We start from the raw sequence: 19,539 nt of genomic DNA, 5'->3' as shown, positions 1-19,539 counted from the left end.
CTAGACGCCGATGAGCTGTGAGACGAACTGGTGGGTTGACAACGAAGAAGGATGTATCATCGACCGCTATGAACGACATGCGCGCATCAGCTCTTCTGGACGGTGCAGAACGTTCCATTCTTCTTCTCAAGCATGCGCACATCTCAAGTTGACGCTCACAATTAGCAAATGTCAGAGGCGAAGCGGCTCACCTCAGCTTCCCCTTTGCAACCTCCTGTACGCCACACATGTCCACAAACGTCGAGAACCACCCAAAGCAGTCAGGTACGACGGCAGAGGCGTCTAGAAGGAGATTGTCCCTGTCCCGGTTTCGTAAGTGCTCTCCACCTCGCCACGCAGATCTACGAATCCTATCTACTCACGCTTATCACTCTAACCTGTTCCTGTCACCAGACTCTGTCGACGGGCCATACCGCCGGACGTTCCTGGGCATCTGCAGCGTCCCGCGTGGGCACGTTGACTGCATCTGAGTCCGGAGCAACTCTATTGTGTGCTCATCTTGAGACCCACGCAAGCGATGTCTCTCCTACCGTCCGCATGGCCCTTCCTTTCTACCAAGGCTGTCACTTGAACGCCACACCAAGGGCCTACGCCCGCGCCGCCACGCGACGCGATTCTAGCTTCCCGTTGACCGGCATTCACGATGCGGGTGTGTGCGATTCAGCACCGCCTTGTCTGGCGCTGCTGTGAGCACGCCAATACCCGAGACCTCGAACGGTGATCTGTACACTCTTTCCAACGTCTATCTCTTCTATCTATCTTCAGTATCGTTCTTCGCTTTCGGCAGCACGCCACCTTCTGGTTGTCTTACGCTCTGTCTGACCGTCTGAACGACGGAAGCCAGGACCATTAGGTCTTGATATCACTCTTTTGACACAACTTCATCATACTTGTTCGTTATTCACAGTAGTCCCTCTGGGACGCCCACACTCGCTTCTTCCTACTACCTCCAGCCCAGCATCGTGCTGCGGAATCCACATCGCCCATCATGGCTACCTCTAATCTAATTATCACCGGTCTTTCCTTACTCACGCTCGCTGCCGCACAGAGCAGCACCACAACATCCACCGATACATCTTCCTACGCTTCTCCAGCACCAGCAGGAAACTACTCTTCCTGCCCGACCTCCGTCGATGATCTCTGCGCAACAGCGGGCTCGACAATTTTCTGCTACGACGAGAGCTCCGTGCTCTACACGCTTACCTGCAATGCTTCTTTCGTGGGGGAGATCTTGACGGACGTCAACAATGGGGACGATGAGAGCGGATCAGCTTCCTCTACAAGCAAAAAGAGCAAGCGTGACTCTTTCTTCGACTTCCCCTACGTCACCTTGGCGGACTGCACATCGGCTTGTGATAGTCGTCCGAACTGCTTGGCTGTCAACGTTCTGGATGGGTCGAGCTGTATGATGTTGGATTCCATCGTCGGCATGAACAATTCTTCTCCCTCCACAGTGGCTGCATACAAGGGTTACTGGGCTTTAAACGCAACGATCCCGTCCAGGAATGGGACGAACGGGACGGATGCTCCAGGTTTCAACTTCACGTTGCCTGGGAACTTTACTCTCCCACCGAATATCACTGTCCCGGAATTCCCGACCAATATCACCGCCCCTTTAAATGAGACTCTGCTTGCGAATGATACTTCGCCGGCTAATACGACGACTTCGCTTGCTGATCCGGTCACAACCGATTTGCCATTGAGCACTACTGCCCCGGACAACACAACTGTCAATGCCGATCCAACCACAACGAGCGCCGATGTACCAGCTGCTACTTTGAACAGCACGACCCCAGACAACAGCAGATACCCATCCACAAACTACACGGGGCCCTACCCGTCAACAAACTACACAGGTACCCCAAGCTTCAACTCCTCCGCCCCACCAGGCTTCCCAGATGCTTCGGCCTTCCCAACCTGTGACTCGGTCACTTGCTCAATTGCAAACACCGCCAGCACACCCTTCTGCCACGACGATCAGGATCAGCTCTATACCGTCAATTGCGGCGTCACTTTCCTCGGCACTACCATGTCCGAGGTGGCTGATCTGGAGACGCTCTCAGGATGCGCGGATGCCTGTGATGAAGTCGAGGGATGTCAGGCTCTGAACTTCGATATGGTTTTGAGCAACTGCACGCTGGTCTCTGGAGCACTGGGTACAGATTATAGTAATCCTACTGTCATTGGTCTGTGGCGGGGATGCTGGGCGCAGCCGGCTTCGAACAACACTGGGTCTTACGCTCCTACGGGCACCGGTCTTGTAGGCACCGCACCTGTCAGCGCTGGTTTCCCGGCTCCGTCTGGAAACGTAACGTCTCCTGCGAACACGACTATCGCGGACCCAATCACCACCGCGGATCCTTCCTCAGCCGTACCGACACCCGCTGCTAACTTGACGACTGATCCGCTCACAACCTCTGATCTGAGCACGACTGCCTCATCCGGCTTCCCTACACTTTCCGCTAACAGCACGGATGGCGTTGCGGGACCTACGGGTACCGGCGCATACCCTGCTGCGTCTTTCCCAATTGGCTTCCCAGGGCCATCGACCAATTCGTCTGGTGGCAATGTTACTTTCTCTGCTTGCAATGACAACATGTGCGACTCGGGCGAAGGTGTCAATGTCTGCACAGACATCAGCGGCCAGGTTTATACTGTCAACTGCGGTCTTACTTTCTCTGGCGTTACCGGCATCAACACGACCGCTGGTTCTCTCTCCGAGTGTCAGGCCATGTGCGATGACGTTGCAAGGTGTTTGGCCATCAACTACGGCTTCGGACAATGTCAAGCCGTCTTCACAGTGTCTGGCATCAATTACCCAGCTCCTGGCTGGACTGGTGCGTGGCGCGGTACCTGGCAGGGTGGTGCACCGCCTGCTGGAAATTCCACCGGTGGGTATCCTGGCAACTTCACTATTCCGAGTGGAAACTTCTCTGCGCCAAGTGGGACACCGATCAGTAGTGTGAACGCAACTTCCACGGATTCCCCAAGCACTGCCACAAGTAGCTTGCCAATCAATAGCGCTAATCTTACGACGACAAGCTCTGTTGCCGATCCCGTGACCACTTCCGCTCCGGCAAGCATCAGCGATGTCAGCCTGACTACTTACACGACGACCTGCACGGAAAACAACACGGAAGTCATCCACACCCACTCGGCTATCGTAAGCGCCAACACTACTTCCGATCCAGCTGCAAGTACCACTTCCGTGGGCACAGCGGCTACGTCGGGCTTCCCACAGAACTCAGCCAACGGCTCATACGCAGCTGGCCCTACCGCCTTTGTTCCGACTGGCGTCTTCCCTGGTCCGCCACTTTCGACTGGTCTACCTACGAATGTCAGCTCCTGCGCCGTGGCAAGCTGCGAGGCCGGCTCTGTCCCATGCACTGACTCCACTGGTATACTCTACACACTCAACTGCGGGACACAGTTCCTCGGTCCAGCCACCAACACCTCAGCAAACAATCTCGATGCCTGCCAGCAAACGTGCGATGGAAAATCTAGCTGTCTCGCAGTCAACTTCAATGGCGCTCAGTGCCAGATCGTTTCTGCTGTCGTTGGTATCCAGACACCGGCTCCAGGCTGGACTGCAGCATGGAAGGGCTTATGGGCTGGTGGGGCACCCGCAGCGCTATCCGGTGGCTTCCCTGTATCAAGCTACAACGGAACAGGCCCAGCGTCGTCTGGTGCGCCGATCAACAACGTCAATGTAACGACCTCTGCGCCTCTGGTCACGGACCCTGCTCCGACAACGCTGCCCGTGAATAGCACAGGCTCACTGCCTTTGACAACATCCAGCGTTGTGGTCGACCCTATCACAACCTCGGCCACAGACTTGACAACATCTTCTGCCACCATCTCGCTCGGCACAGCTACTTCTGGCTTCCCTGTCAACTCGGCGAACGGAAGCTTCCCAGCGGGTCCTACAGGCTTCCCTGCACCACCGAGCAACGTCACAGACTCTCCTTGCGGCAATGGCACGAGCGCGACGATCGTTGATGCGAACGGGCAGCTTTACACTATCAATTGCGGTCTCAGCTTCCAGGGCAACGTCTCTCTTACAATAGTTGCGGCGGCTGGCCTCGAGGGATGCGCAGAGACTTGTGACTCTCTCCCAATCTGCTTGGGCTTCAACTTCAGAGGCCAGTCCTGTGACTTCATCGCATCCGTTGCTGGAGTATCTTTCGGCTCTCCTATGTCGATTGGCGCTTGGCGAGGAGAGTGGGCTGGTGGTGCTCCTGGTGCTCCAGCTGGCGGCAATGGAAGCTTCCCAATCCCGGGTGGCAACGGGAGCTTCCCGATCCCAGGTGGTAATGCAAGTGACCCAGTCACCAATGTTACACTTCCTGTTGTGAATGCCACATCGAGCTCGGAGTCATCGATCGTTTCTACTACGTCTTCGGCTTCGGCTTCGGCTTCCCTTAGCATTCCTGCTGTATCTGCAAACACTACTTCCAGCGACGTGCCTGTAAGCACAAGCATTAGTCCCGTTAAGACGGGTACTGGCAACTCATCTCCAGCAGTCAACTCCAGCAGCACTTACTCAGTGGGGCCTATCTCGACGGGCTCCCCAACCCCAGCGAACTCCTCATACCCAGTCTGTTCGCCCACCGACTGCTCCGCACAGTTCTGTGTTGACGAGGCTGGTTCGCTGTATTCTATCACCTGCAACAGCGCATGGATCGGTACTACTTTGGATCTTACGGTTGGCCAGGTTGTTCGTCGTGACGGTGTCACAATCTTGGACTGCGAGGCATCTTGCGACTCCTCATCCGCCTGTATCGCGGCCAACTATGACGGCTCTTGCACATACTTCTCTGCTATCAATGGCTTGGTATCTGCGAACGGTACAGTCGCTCTGTGGAAGGGCTACTGGGGCTCGAACTTCGCTATCCCGGGCTTCAACGGTACCACTCCAGGCGGCAATAGCTCGTTCCCAGGCTTCCCGGCTGGTAACAGCAGCTTCCCGGGTGTTCCGTTAAACGAAACGTCGCCTGTCAATGGTTCGGTCCCGGATACGCAGAACATTACGTCTTCCGCCACGATCTCTATCATTGCTTCTACTTCGAGCATCGTGACCGTGACTGATCCGGCATCCACTTCGTCTAGCATATCCAGCGCTTCGAATACATCCCTTTCGATCGTCCACCCATCCACTACTTCCGCCTCGTCAGGCTTCCCAGCCCCGTCGCCCAACAGCACGACGGAGAGCTACACAATCGGGCCCATTAGCACTGGCAGCCCAGCATCGCCAAACTCTACCTTGGCTTCTTGTTCCGCCATCGAGTGCTCGGCACCATATCAGCAGAGCTCCTGCCAGGATGCTAATGGTCAGACATACACGATCACTTGCGGCGTTGCTTTCATCGGTAGCTTCGAGAGCGGCGTGTACAAGAGAAGCGCAAGTAATCTGCTCGACTGCGAGAGCGCTTGCGATGCCGACGCCGCCTGCGTGGCCCTCAACTTTGACGGCTCGAGCTGCGCATATCTGACAGCCGTCAATGGTACCGCGGTCCAGAATGGATCTATCGCAGCATGGAAGGGTGTTTGGCTTGGTGGTGCGCCGCCGACTAACGGTAGTGCTCCTTTCTTGCCCCCGTTCAACAGCACTGGCCCGAGCAGCGGATATTTCCCACTCCCATCGGACAACGCAACGACGCCGGCTGGTCCAACGGCACCAGTTACCGCCAGTGCATCGACTACTTCCCATTCAAGCTCGTCGGATCCCACTTCCTCGCTCTCCACATCTGTGCCCGTCGATACTCCAAGTATCTCGAGCACCGATCCTGTCTCGCCCGTGACGACTTCTGCCACAAGCTCGGAATCGTCGTCTATCCCTGTGTCAACGAATACAACCTCGAGCACTATCTCTGTCCCATTGACTACTGGCTCGCTAATCCCCGTCGTCAATGGCTCCATCCCTACGAACCAGACTGTCGGCCGATGCGATGCTGTCGAATGCTTCGCTCCATTCGAGCAATCTTTCTGCACCAACAACGCTGGACAGGTCTACACCATCACTTGTGGCGTGGCTTTCCAGGGCACGCCAGGTGACCTTACACCCGCTGGTAGCCTTTCAGGCTGCCAAGCTGGATGTGATGCCTCCCCTGCCTGTCTCGCTGCCAATTACGGCAACGGTACTTGCACTCAAGTGTCCGCTGTCACGGGTATTCAGCGAGTCAACGGCTCCGTCGCTGCTTGGAAGGGCATCTGGGCCGGTGGTGCTCCCTCTAATGGAAGCTCGCCATACCCGTCTTTCAACGGCACGGCACCCTTCCCACCTATCAACGGCAGCGCCCCAGCACAGTCCGTCAATGCTTCAGCCACTTCGAGCACACCAGTCGACCCAGCGACAACTAGCCTTGTATCGACCTCAACAATCTCGATATCTACTAGCTCTATTGTGTCTACTAGCAGCCTGAGCACTTCCAGCTCGAGCTCGTCGCCTGTCACAACCTCGACTGTATCCTCATCCAGCAGCTCGTCTTCCAGCATTGTTAGCACTTCAAGTTCCAGCACATCGGTATCCGTCCCTCTTACCACCGGCACGCCAGGCATTCCATCGAGCAATTCGTCGCTTCCAGCAAACGCTACTGTGACCTCCTGCGGTGCCCCAGCATCTGAGCTCTGCGCTGCAGGCTATGGCTTGGGTGCAAGCAGCTTCTGCAAGGACACCAACGGCCAAGTTTATACCACTACTTGTGGTGTGCAATTCCTGGGACCGTCCGTCTCGAACACCACTGCTGCATCTCTTGAGACCTGCACTGAGGTTTGCGATGGATCTGCTGCCTGTGTCGCACTGAACTACGGTATTGATGGTTCGTGCTCGCTTGTCAGCGCTATCTATGGTGTCAATGCCAACGCTACCGGTTCCATTGCTGCATACCGCGGCATTTGGGTAGGTGGTGCGCCCTCGGGCCCAGCTGGAGGCAACAGCACCGTGCCATTCCCTCTGCCAGGCGGCAACTATACCGTACCACCCACCACTGGCTCCGTCATTCCAGATTCCTCCACGGTGCCAGTATCTAGCAGTGCTCCAGTGGACCCGGTCAGTAACAGTGCCTCGCCCATAACCTCCTCAAGCTCCGTGTCTAGTACTCTTCCCAGTACGAGTTCGTCCAGCTCCTCAATACCAGCGTCGACTTCGAGTGCTTCCGTTAGCTCTAGCCCGTCTCCATCGACGTCTTTGCCGATTGTATCTGGCACCACAAGTCCTTCAACCTCAGGCGGACGCGTTAGCAGCACTACAAGCCAGGTCTCAACTTCAAGCGCTCCATCGGCACCCGTGTCGACCGGTAGCAGCGGCTTCCCACTGTGCTCTGTCGGCCTCGGGGGATACTGCTCCTCCAGCAATGCGACTTTCTGCAGCGACACGACCGGCCAGACTTGGACACTCAATTGCAACTCTGCTTTCAATGGAACTGTCCTCTTCAGCCAAGAGATCCTCAAGAGACAAATCGCCGCCGCATCCTCCACGCTCCTGGATTGCGAGGCTGTTTGCGATTCTCAAACTGACTGTGTCGCTCTCAACTTCGCCAACAGCTCCTGCACGCTTCTGAGCTCTATCAATGGTGTCAACCCAGTCACAGGCTCTATTGCCGCCTACAAGGGCTACTGGCCACAAGCTGGATTGAATAATGGCACTGCATCTGTCAGTGGCTTACCTTTCGGCCCCGCCGGCGTGCCATCGTTCCCACCAACCACCGCACCATTGAGCACTGGTATTTCTTCAGCTACCTCGTCGATCGTTACCTACAAAGCAGTAGACCTGATGAAGCCGAAGGACGTGCACGAAGTGTTTCAAGCAGTGGCTGGTCAAGTCGGCAAAATCGACATTCTGGTCTCGAACGCTGCGGCTCTACCAGCTCTCGGTCCACTGACCAGCTACGACTCCTCCGAATCCATGCGCGGATTCGACTTGAACGTCCTCTCAGCCTTCAACGCGGTGCAGGCATTCCTCCCTCACGCCGGACCTAGACCACTAATCATCAACATCTCGACGGCTCTAGCTCACTTCGCGCCCATGCCCGGCGCAAGCGGCTACGGTACTAGCAAAGCCGCGAACCTGAAGATGATGGACTACTTCGCAGCCGAGAACCGTTCCATCCACGTCGTGAACGTGCAACCTGGTACCGTAACGACGGGAATGAGTGCGCAGGTTGGTGTCAAGGCCCCGGATCAAGGTATGCTAGCATCGCTCCCGAGAACCTCGATGGACTTTCTGACAGTTCTCTTCAGCGGATCTACCAGGCCAGTTCTGCGTCTGGCTAGCATCGCCCGAAGCCGCATTTCTGCGGAACGAATTCGTGTGAGCCAACTGGGATGTAGACGAACTGATGGCTAGATCAGAAGAGATTCGGAACTCAGGGCTATTCACTTGGTTGGTAGAGGGTGTGCCGATGTAGTGTACGAGGACAGCCATGCTGTAGATCATTTATGCAAGATCATATGTGCACTACACGCATGCCGAATCGAGAAACATCCACGGTTGCATTATTGTGTCGAAGACGCATCCAGTGCAGCTGAATAATGAGCAGCCATGCGTCGGTTTGCTGGTTTGCCATCCCTGCTCTCTTACTCCATCGACCGCGCAACGAGTACATGGACCTCCGCAAACCGCCTCAAACCCACTCTCTATCTCAAAGCCTTTACAACATGCCCGCCCGGACTCGACCGCCTCAGTTCTCGCTCTCTAGCATTTCGTTCATTCCTTGCCGGGTTCATGCCCGCGGGACAAGCGCTGCAAAGCCAAAATGGATGGTCACTAGCCTGAGCGATGGCCGCGCCGATGAGCATGAGCCTCAAGGGGTATGCGGCGGGGCCTAGTGCGCAAATGACACGGTGCGACGCAAGATGCCGCAAGCTTGATGGAAGGCAAGGTTGAGCGGAAGACGTCGAGAGGATGTCAAGGGTTGACCGCGTGATGATTAGATGTGATAGACAATTTCTTGGCGGCGGCGATTAGGGGAGCTGCCCGGGCCTCACGCTCCTCCCTAATAAGATGATGGGGGCTGTGTGACCAGGGATGCACGTAGCTGTATGTGGAGCGGAGCTTTGGTATCTGCTTTCGATCGCATGACTTCTGTCTCCCTGTCCAGACTCATGGATACCAGCCGCTCAGGTAAAGATCTTTCTTTTCTCTGTCATGCCAATGAACGCGGGATTTGCAAGCTCTTGTTTTACCCCAGGTACGTCTCACACCCCAAAGGTATTGAACACCCTCATCTTCACACCCTCCCAAGTATTCAGCTTAGGCCTTACATCCAAGTAGAAGTTCAACCCTTGGCTGGCCGCACCAGTCTCTCTGCCGGAGTAAAAGTCAATCACATATTCCACCTTCTTGCCACATCGATCGATTACCCAGTCATGTCTGTCGAACGGTGTTTGATAGCCCAAGACCATACTATTCCATCTCGCCCTCGGTGTCAAAGCCTTGCTATCACCAGCAAACGAAACCAGTCGCGGGCCTCCGCATGCTTCACTCCCACGACCTTGCTCCCATTTTTTGATCTCGGTCCACGCTCGTTCGTTCACGGCGTTGTGGATAGGAATGATGGAGTGCATATCTTTGGCATCCGCGTCATGACCCTTGCGCTTCATGGCGTTGAAGAACATTTCTTGGGACGGGTAGATCCAGTTCCCGCTCTCCTTGTCGTGGCCCGTATCCTTCTCGCTATTGGCCGGTGACCCATGGGAGGCTGCGGTGGCGAGTACTCGTTTTGTGGTGTCGGGAAGCTCTTGCGGATGGTCTGGCAGGGCACGTGGAATTGTGGAGATTTCGCGGTCGGTGGACAGGCGGTACATCTTGGGCCGCTTTGCGTCCGAACGGGGAGGCGTAGCCGTCCATGTCTGCCAGCTGAGTGCATCGAGGGAGAAGCGGTTGTCGGCAGCAAGAGGCCGAGTCGTCGCAGGACCGCCAGCTACGTGTGGATTCGCCGGATCCTGCTGTCCTCGGGCTTTGGCAGCCTCCAGCCATTTCTCGCGCGTCTTTTGATCAACGGGACACTTGTCCGCTGCATCTACTACATCAGGCGGCATCGTCAAACATACACCTGGACTCTCGATGGTAGTGATACAAATAGCTTTTGGTACATGTCGTACAGTGCTGTCATGCTCGATCGGGAAGCGCGCCGACGCCTCAACCCGGCCGCCTCTACCGGCCCGCACGAGAGGGCTACCCAGTACAGCCACGTTTGCTACACTGCAACTACCCTACACAGCATTGCATCGTGATTCTACAAGGCCGGCAGACAGACCCTTGCAGCTTCCATCATCCACTCGATGGATGAAGCTGATGACACCGGAGCCCCTCGTACCGTCTGCCTCTGTGGATCCAAGCGAGCTCACCCAGACCTGCACCACGTCCTCCAAGTCTATCGTAGGATCAGTCAGACGACAGCTGGGTATGTTCACATCCTGCAAAGACCATAGCTGCATGCCTGGGCCCTCTCCTCCTCCGTGCTGTTGTCTCTGCACAATTTAATGCGCTGCCTGACGAACAAATGCCCGGAATCCTTCGCGGACCACCTACAACTTTCCTCCACAAATAACTCTCGTTTTCTGGTGGCGCTTCCCATTCTCGGCTTGGGTACTGCTGCACGCTACTGATCTTAGGATCCTTCGCGTCGGCTCAATGGCCTTTACACTAATAACGCCTCTGTATATCACGGGGTAGGCATCGCAACGAATGCCCAAGGAACGACAGCTTGAACGACTGTGGAGAGATTGATGCATCGCCACTGTAGAGCTAGATAGTACTTGCGGGACAAGGCTTTCTCCACGTCGGGTGCTGGAGAGGAGAAGAACGTATCCCACAAAGCGAAGGACATATAAAGGTTATACTGCTTCCCTCCTACATTCCAGCACCAGCATCCTATCGATCAATTCCCACACCAGAACCAGATATCTGAGTGCCAACCCTCCCCTTTTCCCACCTCCACTGCACCACCTAATCGCTTCAACCCAGATCAACCACTCAACACCGCAATCATGAAGTTTGCCACCATCATACTCGCCATCTTCACCGCCGCCGTTGCTGCCGCGCCCGCCGCTGTCAACATCGAGGAGCGCCAGACTTGGTTTGGGAAGTACAGTGGTGGCAAGCAGATCTGCTGTTCTGCACAGGGATGTTACGCACCTACCAACTGTTAGGTGAACCACGACTTGGGGAACGGCGGTAGCAAGAGACGAGATGACGACGATGAAAAAGAGGGCCGCATGATTGGCGTCGAGTTGATGTAGCAAAGGTGTAGTGCACAGCAGACGGTCCGTTTACGAAGGCCCAAACCGCACGAAGTCGGTCATCATACGAGGATGAGCACGCAATTGGATCAGAGTAAAGCATGAGCCGCCTCTACCATGACTCCTTCCACATTCATCATCTCATCAATTGCTCCATCAATGTCCAGATCAAGCTGTCCGTGCGTGCCTATGCATCGATACAATGCTCCGACCAAGCACAAACAGCATGATCAAATTCAAACTCGAAATCTCATATGTTCTCTCAACCTTGGTGTTATTTGATATTCTTCAACCTCAGTCACAACCCTAATGAACCAGACAGTCAGAAACTGCAGCAGTATTGTGGTATCAGACCTTGTGAACCCCACTGATCTCTCTGGGCTGATCCGCGCAGTCAGGAAGCTGAAGCTCAGTATGGCCCTGACCCTCACCATCAAATCGTGATCCACCTGCTCGCTATGGATCTCACATTCCAGCACGATATTCTGATCATCCTAAAGGATGCGGGCACAGATTCACCACGAGTACTGACCTATTGTGACTTACACGTCTTCTGTATATGTACCAATGATAATCGACAGAGCCAGTACGGCTACGCTGTTCAGGCGCTCAAGCAGTGCGCTGAGCTTGCCTAGCCACGGATACGTGGATGAGAAACGACGCAGCCTAAGATCACCTGGATTGCGTCCATGGCCGATAGCACCACTGCATGTCAATTGATATTCGGTGACGGCTCCAGCTAGGCTATGAGAAGAGGTCAAGGTACTTATCTTTTGCGATGGGTATGAGTGTCGTCTCTATGCAATCTTCAACATCCTACGGAGTATTCATGTGGAGACGATAATGTACAGCTTCCGTGCAAGCTTCTCCTAGACCAAAGCTTATCGACTTTGCCCGCGGCACGTGGCAGGCTGACGTCTTGTAAAAGTCAATGCGGTTGGGTAGGCTAATCAACAATTCGACATGCGACTCGAGCCTCGTATCGTCCCAATGATAGATTCCGCTCGTAGCCGTCCAGGACTTTCTACCACAGTTCCTGAAACTCAAGAGCCATGCCAAGGAGCCTCTATTCCGCGGACGCCCTCGCGCCGTAGCATCCTGTATGAGGTCACCTAGCTGAGAGTGCGCTCTTCGAAGGAGTACAATTGCCTGCGATTCTTGACTTCGTGCAGTCGCATTCACTATCAGCTCAAGCACGAAGCAGACCAACGGAAGACGTAGCAGACTTGACCACTTGACACGTCGGCGTGTCACATTCAAGCAACAATGCCTCCAATCGTTCACCTAGTCCGCCACGCGGAAGGTCATCACGTTCGCACAAGCTCGCTATGCAGGAATCAGACAATATACTGACCGGAGGCACAGAATGTCGCCAAAAACGGCGAAGATATTCACGATCCTTTCCTGACCGAGAAAGGCGAGCAGCAGTGCCGAGAGCTGTGCATGCAGTTTCCCTTTCACGATGATGTCAGTCAAGTCGATCGAGTAACAAGACGTTGGCTGACGGTTCATCGTTCAGATTGATCTCCTTATGGCCAGTCCCATGAAACGCACGATCCAAACCTGCCAGATTTCCTTCAAGCCAGTAGTAGATCGTGGCCACAAGATTCTCCTTATGCCGCTCGCCCAAGAGTCTTCCGATGCGCCTATGGACACAGGCTCTAGTACCGAAGAACTCACAAAAACTTTCGGGGATGTCATTGACACTCAACGTCTGGAACTATTCCCTTACTGGTTCTCCAACCACGGCCGCTTTGACGTGGATGGCGAGTCCTTGATAAAGCGAGGCGCGATGCTCCGCAAAGTTCTACGAGACCGACCCGAGAAGAACATAGCGATAGTCTCGCACGGCACATTTGCGCATTTTATCGTTGGCAATGTGACCACAGATGGCGAACAGACGACGAGGATGTGGGCGAATGCTGAGTGCAGAAGCTTCAAGTTCGTCGCCGAAGATGACGAGGACGCGCAGATGACAGAGCTGGAGGAGTCGAGGGACAAGCGGCCGGATTTGGAGATCAAGAACCCGGGACATCTGCTCAGGCCTGGTGCGGGTAGGAAGGGCTCAATGGGCGAGGCTATGACAGTGTAGCGACGCGGTGTATATCAATGCGAGCATGATGTTTTTCGAATGCGCTTAGTCGACCTCACACTATATCGCATTTGCGTGAGAACGATTACAAGGTACGAGGTGTGCGAATGGACTACGTGAGTCAGGCCATTTGTCTTATATGTGCACCGCCTGCAGTTCCGTCTGATTTCTTGCTGAGAGGTTTATCGAGAGTCGAGCCATCAACCGAAGAGCATCGTAGTCCCGCGGGACTAATCAAGGCCTGTGGGATGCAGACGTCGCGAGATTAGTGTGTATGAAACTCCTCATCTCTCGCACAATCGTTCTTGTTCTTTCGCAAGGCCTCGCCATTCACGAACCCGGGCAAGTACGCCGGACCGACAAGCGTATAGTGCCCAGCTGCTGCCCTCTTTCGAAGCACGATAGGCTCGATACAACTGTACAAAATAGCAATCACGTCACCTTGCTCCATGATCTGTGGGCTAAGGCCATGACACCGAGCAGTAGTCATGAGAAAGCGACGGTTGGAAAAGTTGATATCCAAGGCTGCTTGATATCGAGATGCTGTCTCTAGATCATCCTGGACGTGATCCATGCCTGCAAGGTCTCTCAAATTTGCATCTTCGTCCAGCGCACGATAACTGCTGGTCGCCGTTCTGGTGGGGACATCTGTGCTTGAACAGTGTAAGGCCACAGAGCGTGCCCCTCTGCGGTTGCCGATGTCTGTCTTCTTCGTGACAGTAATGATCCTAAGCCCATCTTTCTCCCATGTCCGGGTGCGTTTTATATCAAATGCTCGTAGAATGTGCTGTAGGCAGTCCTACCAGCGGCAGATATTGGCCATGACCCGATATTAGGGTTACACAGACGATTAGTCGATCAGAATGGTAAGCATCGGGTGACCCTCATGCAGAACATGAGAGTAAAGCAGTGTTGGTGAGGTCCAGAAGGGAACAAGAAGGTGCGGTTCTGGGAGTGGCGTGACCAGGTGCATTAGCGTGCCAAGGACGGAAAGGGTTCCATCAATTATGCCTGCGAACCAGCGCACTCACCTTCACCTGCCTTGCCATGCACCCTTCACCAGCACCAGCACGACTCCCCCACCCCTCCATCGCGCCAGTAGTGCTGTGAGCAGCAAAGCAATCACTGCGCATTCACGGAAGCCATTTCCGCGCCAACACGGTGCTCGGCGCGACCACACCGCAACCTCCAACAGCCCCTCAGGCAGCATTTCCAACACACAAACCGAGGAAGAACAGGCTCGATGTGCATGTTGCACGATGTCAAGATACTTGGTCGCGGAGTTGATACCTTTCCTTGAGCCGCCGATTTCCTGAGCTGCTCCGGTAGACCAACAGACAACAAAAACACATCTTACCGTTTCGGCTGCACACTTTTGTCGTGCCGACCTCAGGAAATAGCGGCTCTTGGACTATCCACTCTCCACCTTCACGTGTCTGGAGAGCCACTTTTCCGATCAGAACACAAACCACAGACTCCTGGCATCATGGCCTCGAGCACCACCAACATGCCTGCCCAGAAGCTGTCATTCGCTAAGGTGCGCTCGAACGTGGATTGTGCAGACGCGCGGAGCATGACTGACTGTTCAAAGATCGCTGCTGCGGGCCTCAAACCGAGCAATATCCTGGCGCGCTCCAGCAACCCAGCAACCGTGCACAAGCAGGCAATCACATCGTCACCACGCCCCGGCGCACCACAACGCACAGCTGCAGCAAAGCCGAAGTCTGCCGAACCCACGGTGCAGTCAGACAGAGTGGTGCCATCCTCCGTGTCGCGTTCGAATGAGCCAAGCCAGATGATCTCAGCAAACCCGGCGGTGCAAATCGACAAGGTTGACAACACTCCAGCGAAAGCGGAAGGCACTTCCGATACTACTGGACTTGTCGCACCTGCCGCAGCCGACAATACTACTACTGTACTGTCATCCAGTAGTGGCTCTGCAAGACCTCCAAGTCTAGATGACAAAAGCGTGACTTCTGGCACCACCTTCGCGCTGGACGAAAAGGAGTCTTTACGACCCGATGATAGCGCAAGTCTGGTAGCCGGCGATGATGAAGATGCTCTCATTACGTCTACAATGCCTCTACCCGGTCCGGTTGTGTATAGCGATGATGGCTCGCGCGCCTTCCGAGATCAGCTCCGCGAGATTACGCAGATGAAGCCACCACGCGATATCCTTCCCAACCAAGCTTTAGGCCCTGCAATACAAGCGGCTAAAGCCTTCTTGTACGTCCCTCCTCCGACTCTTGGAATTGGTAGCATTTCACGTGGTGGCGACGTATTCGATCTCTCGGGCACAGTTCCCGGTCCTCCAGATCCAAAGCTCCTGGAGGCACTCGACAGCCCACGCGATCGGCTGATGGTTATGAAGCTGCAAACGGACATCATCGATTTCGTCAACGACGCAAAGGAAGTATCACTCATCTTGCCGCAAACCAATGCATATCACCGTATGCTTGCTCACAAAGCTGCCGACTACTATCTTCTTGGGCATGTAATGGACGACTCGGCTTGTGGCGTTCGCCTTTTCAAGACTGCAAATACCTGCCTCCGGCTACCGCTCATCGGTACTACCACTCCCTCTACCGCAGCCAGCACGCCCCCTCCCAATGCTCCGCAGATGAAGATCTTACGTCGCGGTATGGAGAGTGGCCCAGCTATCGTCAATGGCTCCAACATTACATCCAAGACGACATCCGATAGTGGCGAAGGTGACGATGACGACAAGAAAAAAGCTACCATGACGCGTGAGGAGCGAGAGGAAAGGTATGAAAAAGCGCGCTTGCGAATCATGGGCCCGGCGAAGTCGACAGATGGATTGGAGGAGCAGAAACCCACAGATAGCTCGCGCTCGAGTTCTGCTGCCGGCAAGAAGGGCAAGAAGAAGCCAAGGTCAGACAGCGAGGACGGCTTTGAGGCACGTTCGGCTTACGGTCAATTCTTTCCGACTTCTCATAACCCGAATGGCTTCACGCCTGGCCCCGGCCCATACTCAGGCCTTGGTCACCATTTCACGCCACAACATCAAGCTTATCCTGGGTATGGAAGCATGGGCGGCTTCCAACAGTACCCGACTACCGTACAGCCTGGCATGGTCTGGCCCATACCTGCTTTCCCGACAACGAACTTCCCGCAGCAAAGCTACGATCTCTCCGCGGAGTTCCAGCGCGCCATGTCTTTGCAGCATAACGCGACGTCGTCCAGCTCTGTTACCTCTCCGAATGGTTATCCTCAACAAGGATATGGTGGCTCACCATGGGCGCCAGCAAATCACACCATGGCACAGCAGACATCAGCTACCGGCAACGGCTACCTCAATGCTTATGGTCAGTACTCTACCCCTCAATCTAGCGCACAGGATGCGCAGCCATACCAATTCGGCCAGCTGCCCAGCCAGCATTTTCCCGGCAGACCTGCGAATAAGCTTGAGCATCCACTTCCAGGCAGCTACAAAGGCAAACACTTCGACCCGCAAAGCCAGGCTTTCGTGCCACACCAGCAGACTGCCGCTACAAACCAGCCTAGCGGAACACCTACCACTGGTAGCTCGGTCATCAATGGGGCTACTATCCATGAACTAAATGTCCAGGCTCATCGCCAGCCGTCAGCGTACGGTCAAGGCTCTGTCTACAGCTCCTCACGTCAGCCATACGGCCTGCCTATGCAAGCACCATCGCAGTCTCAGCCCATGCTGCATCCTCTGCCACAGCCCGTCTTTCCTCGTCAGGCGTCACCGAATCTACCACTGCCCGCCAAACCAGGCTCTGCTCTCGCTGGTTATGGCACGACGCAGCAGCAACAAGCGATCACAATGATGAATGGCACGCCTACTTCGACAGGTCCAAGCAGTATCTCGAAATGGGGTGCACCCGCATCTTTGCCCGCCAAGCCGCCACCACCGATTGAAGTCATCGATGCCAACAGCCACGCTCAGCAGCACAATAGGCAAGTATCGTACAGCTCATTCACTGCCGGCAAAAATCCAAGTGGTAGCTTTCAAGGTCTGGGGTCATCACCAGCATTCGCCGCCACCAATGTCAGTGGGGCACAGAGACAGTGAGATCAGTCAGCTTGCAATACTCTACGATGGTATGAAAATTATGCTGGGTACGTAATGCTTAAGTAATATGGATATCAAAGAACGAATGCTTGTTATGCTAGTTGCCAGGTCGAGGAATACCAACCTTCTCCGAACACTCCTTCACAGTCCCCGAATGCTTTCTACTCCGAATCAGAACCCAAATGCACATACCTTAACTGTCTTGCTAAACCAATCGGCTCCCGCGCTTCCCTAAATCCGCGTCTGATTCTCACAAGCGCACGATACGCAGTGGGGTGACCCAAGTGCTCCTCGAGCGATTCCTGGCCAGCAGAAGTCAAGTGCATTGTGGTCCAGCCCTCCATCTCATCGATCCTCGCCTCGTCTTCCTCGGCCTCCTCGCGTTGGATCCGTAGGTCCTCCGACTCATAGACATTGAGGTAGCGGCGCATGTCTTCCGCTGCAGAGGCAACGAGATTACGGTAGGTGACTTCGTTGTAAGCTTCATCTTCCGAGTCGAAGTCGCTCTCGTCGTACTCCTCGTTATTGTAGGTGGGCTCGAAGTCGCCATGAAAACCGTCGTCGTCGCCGGCGCGATACACATCAACACACCCGCCTGTTAGGTGGAATCGGAATTCGTATGGGTGCCCAGCTACAGCCAGGATCGCTTCTTGGAAGGCTAGTACGACATCCTCTGGAAGGCTTAATAGATGTGATGTAGCTCGGTGCGTTCCCTGCCCTCCTGCAACCATGATTGAGTCTCTGGGATCACCGTACTCCGGGCACAACTGTTCAAGTTCCTGCGCAAGCTCCTCGGCTTGTGCGAGTGAGATCGGTCGCTGCATGGTCTCGAAACTAGCAGTCATCACCTGGACTCTATCGACATGCTCAGGGGTTGCTGTGTGGTCGTTACGCCGCGTATAATAGATGTGGATCTGGCCACCAACGAAGGTCCGAGGAACATCTTGAGCTCTTGGACTGGCGAGGGATCCAGCCGCCGACGAGACGGGAGCTGATGCGGTTGACATGGTGGTAATTTTGATATCGATCGAATGGTGCGAAAAGGATGCTGTATTTGTGATCGAGGGAGAACCTTTGGTCTTCCCGACCATCTATATACATGGCTCGCATTGTTCCTCGAACTCGAGATGAGCGTATGTCCTAAACACAACGAACAAGCCATGTAATATGCCAGAACCCTCTCTTTGTTCGTCCACTGACCACGAAGTTCGTAATGAAAATACTTGACAATGGGTGGTGAGAGGCGAGACTGTGGAGGAACCGAGCCTGGATGGAGGGGAACGTATGCTAGTGGGCAGTATGTACAGAAGTCATGTTGCTCGAGCTTGCGACAGTGTTTTGGTCAATGTGGTGGGACTGACTGTCTGTTTCGTGAAGCTATGTTTCCATTAGCCTACGCAATCTAGGAAGCAACTACTCCATTATTACCTCTTCTACAGGTCTATACAGCTGATGAGCCAATCGTCCGTCCAGCGAACCTCTATTGTCACATCAGCCTCTACGCTCAAATATTATAACAACTCAGAATTCCTAGATCCATATGAATTGCACAGCGAAAGGCATCCGCTCCCATCCACCCATTATACAAGCGTCACCGCAAACTTCAACTAACGCCTTTGCAACCTCCAAACTGAGCGTTGTGGGAGGGATGAATTCCAACTCACTTGCTTTAACAAGAAAACGCTGGAGACGGTCGCAGACGAAAAGGGCATCCATCTGGCTCAAACCTCGACCTTCCTCGACCATCTCCAAGACGCTTCTGTAAATCCTCCTGAGTTCGAGAAGTAGATGCACAGAAGCCGTCTGTGGTTTGGCTGACTGACCTGGGCGGGGACGACGGACGTAGATATGGATTAGTGTCTTGCAATCATAGCCAGGATCGCGGACGTCGGAATAAGTATCCCAATCGAAGCTGCCTGGAATATGGAGAGTCATGGTTATGGTTTGTCGTCGGCAAGTAGTAGTTGCTGGTACTGGTGTGTGAGAGTTAATATGGCAAGAAAAGACTTGATCCAATTATTCCTACGCTGTAGGCCTGCATCATGTATATGATAAGACTATTGTTGGAAACGAGGACAAAGAGGTATGCCTTCTTTGTTATAAGGACAAGAGTGGCGGAAATTCGACAATTTGGGAGGATATGAAG

At 54.5% G+C, this 19,539-nt stretch overlaps 5 protein-coding genes across 5 annotated transcripts; 3 read left to right on the top strand and 2 right to left on the bottom strand.

The window, feature by feature from the left end:
• Positions 1-988: 988 nt before the first annotated feature.
• LTS14_004849 (uncharacterized protein) lies at positions 989-8,312 on the top strand (the record flags this gene model as incomplete). The annotated part of the gene is made up of 2 exons (XM_064837549.1): positions 989-8,183; positions 8,239-8,312. The coding sequence occupies 2 exons, from the start codon at positions 989-991 to the stop codon at positions 8,310-8,312; spliced, it is 7,269 nt and encodes a 2,422-aa protein (XP_064694872.1).
• Positions 8,313-9,195: 883 nt separating this feature from the next.
• CYT2 (Cytochrome c1 heme lyase) lies at positions 9,196-10,038 on the bottom strand (the record flags this gene model as incomplete). Its single annotated transcript, XM_064837548.1, has 1 exon — positions 9,196-10,038. The coding sequence occupies one exon, from the start codon at positions 10,036-10,038 to the stop codon at positions 9,196-9,198; it is 843 nt and encodes a 280-aa protein (XP_064694871.1).
• A 2,469-nt stretch (positions 10,039-12,507) lies between these two features.
• Positions 12,508-13,333, top strand: LTS14_004847 (uncharacterized protein; the record flags this gene model as incomplete). Its single annotated transcript, XM_064837547.1, has 3 exons — positions 12,508-12,552; positions 12,607-12,708; positions 12,761-13,333. 3 exons carry the CDS (start codon positions 12,508-12,510, stop codon positions 13,331-13,333), a joined length of 720 nt encoding a protein of 239 aa, XP_064694870.1.
• Positions 13,334-14,819: 1,486 nt separating this feature from the next.
• Positions 14,820-17,393, top strand: LTS14_004846 (uncharacterized protein; the record flags this gene model as incomplete). Its single annotated transcript, XM_064837546.1, has 2 exons — positions 14,820-14,870; positions 14,925-17,393. 2 exons carry the CDS (start codon positions 14,820-14,822, stop codon positions 17,391-17,393), a joined length of 2,520 nt encoding a protein of 839 aa, XP_064694869.1.
• Positions 17,394-17,554: 161 nt separating this feature from the next.
• On the bottom strand, positions 17,555-18,400 carry LTS14_004845 (uncharacterized protein; the record flags this gene model as incomplete). The annotated part of the gene is made up of 1 exon (XM_064837545.1): positions 17,555-18,400. One exon carries the CDS (start codon positions 18,398-18,400, stop codon positions 17,555-17,557), a length of 846 nt encoding a protein of 281 aa, XP_064694868.1.
• Positions 18,401-19,539: the final 1,139 nt, after the last annotated feature.

The sequence above is a fragment of the Recurvomyces mirabilis genome (assembly GCF_035927965.1).
Source record: "Recurvomyces mirabilis strain CCFEE 5264 chromosome Unknown scaffold_11, whole genome shotgun sequence".
NCBI classification, from domain to species: domain Eukaryota; kingdom Fungi; phylum Ascomycota; class Dothideomycetes; order Mycosphaerellales; family Teratosphaeriaceae; genus Recurvomyces; species Recurvomyces mirabilis.
Note: the sequence above shows the minus strand (reverse complement) of the source record. Positions and strands in the feature narration are given on the sequence as shown.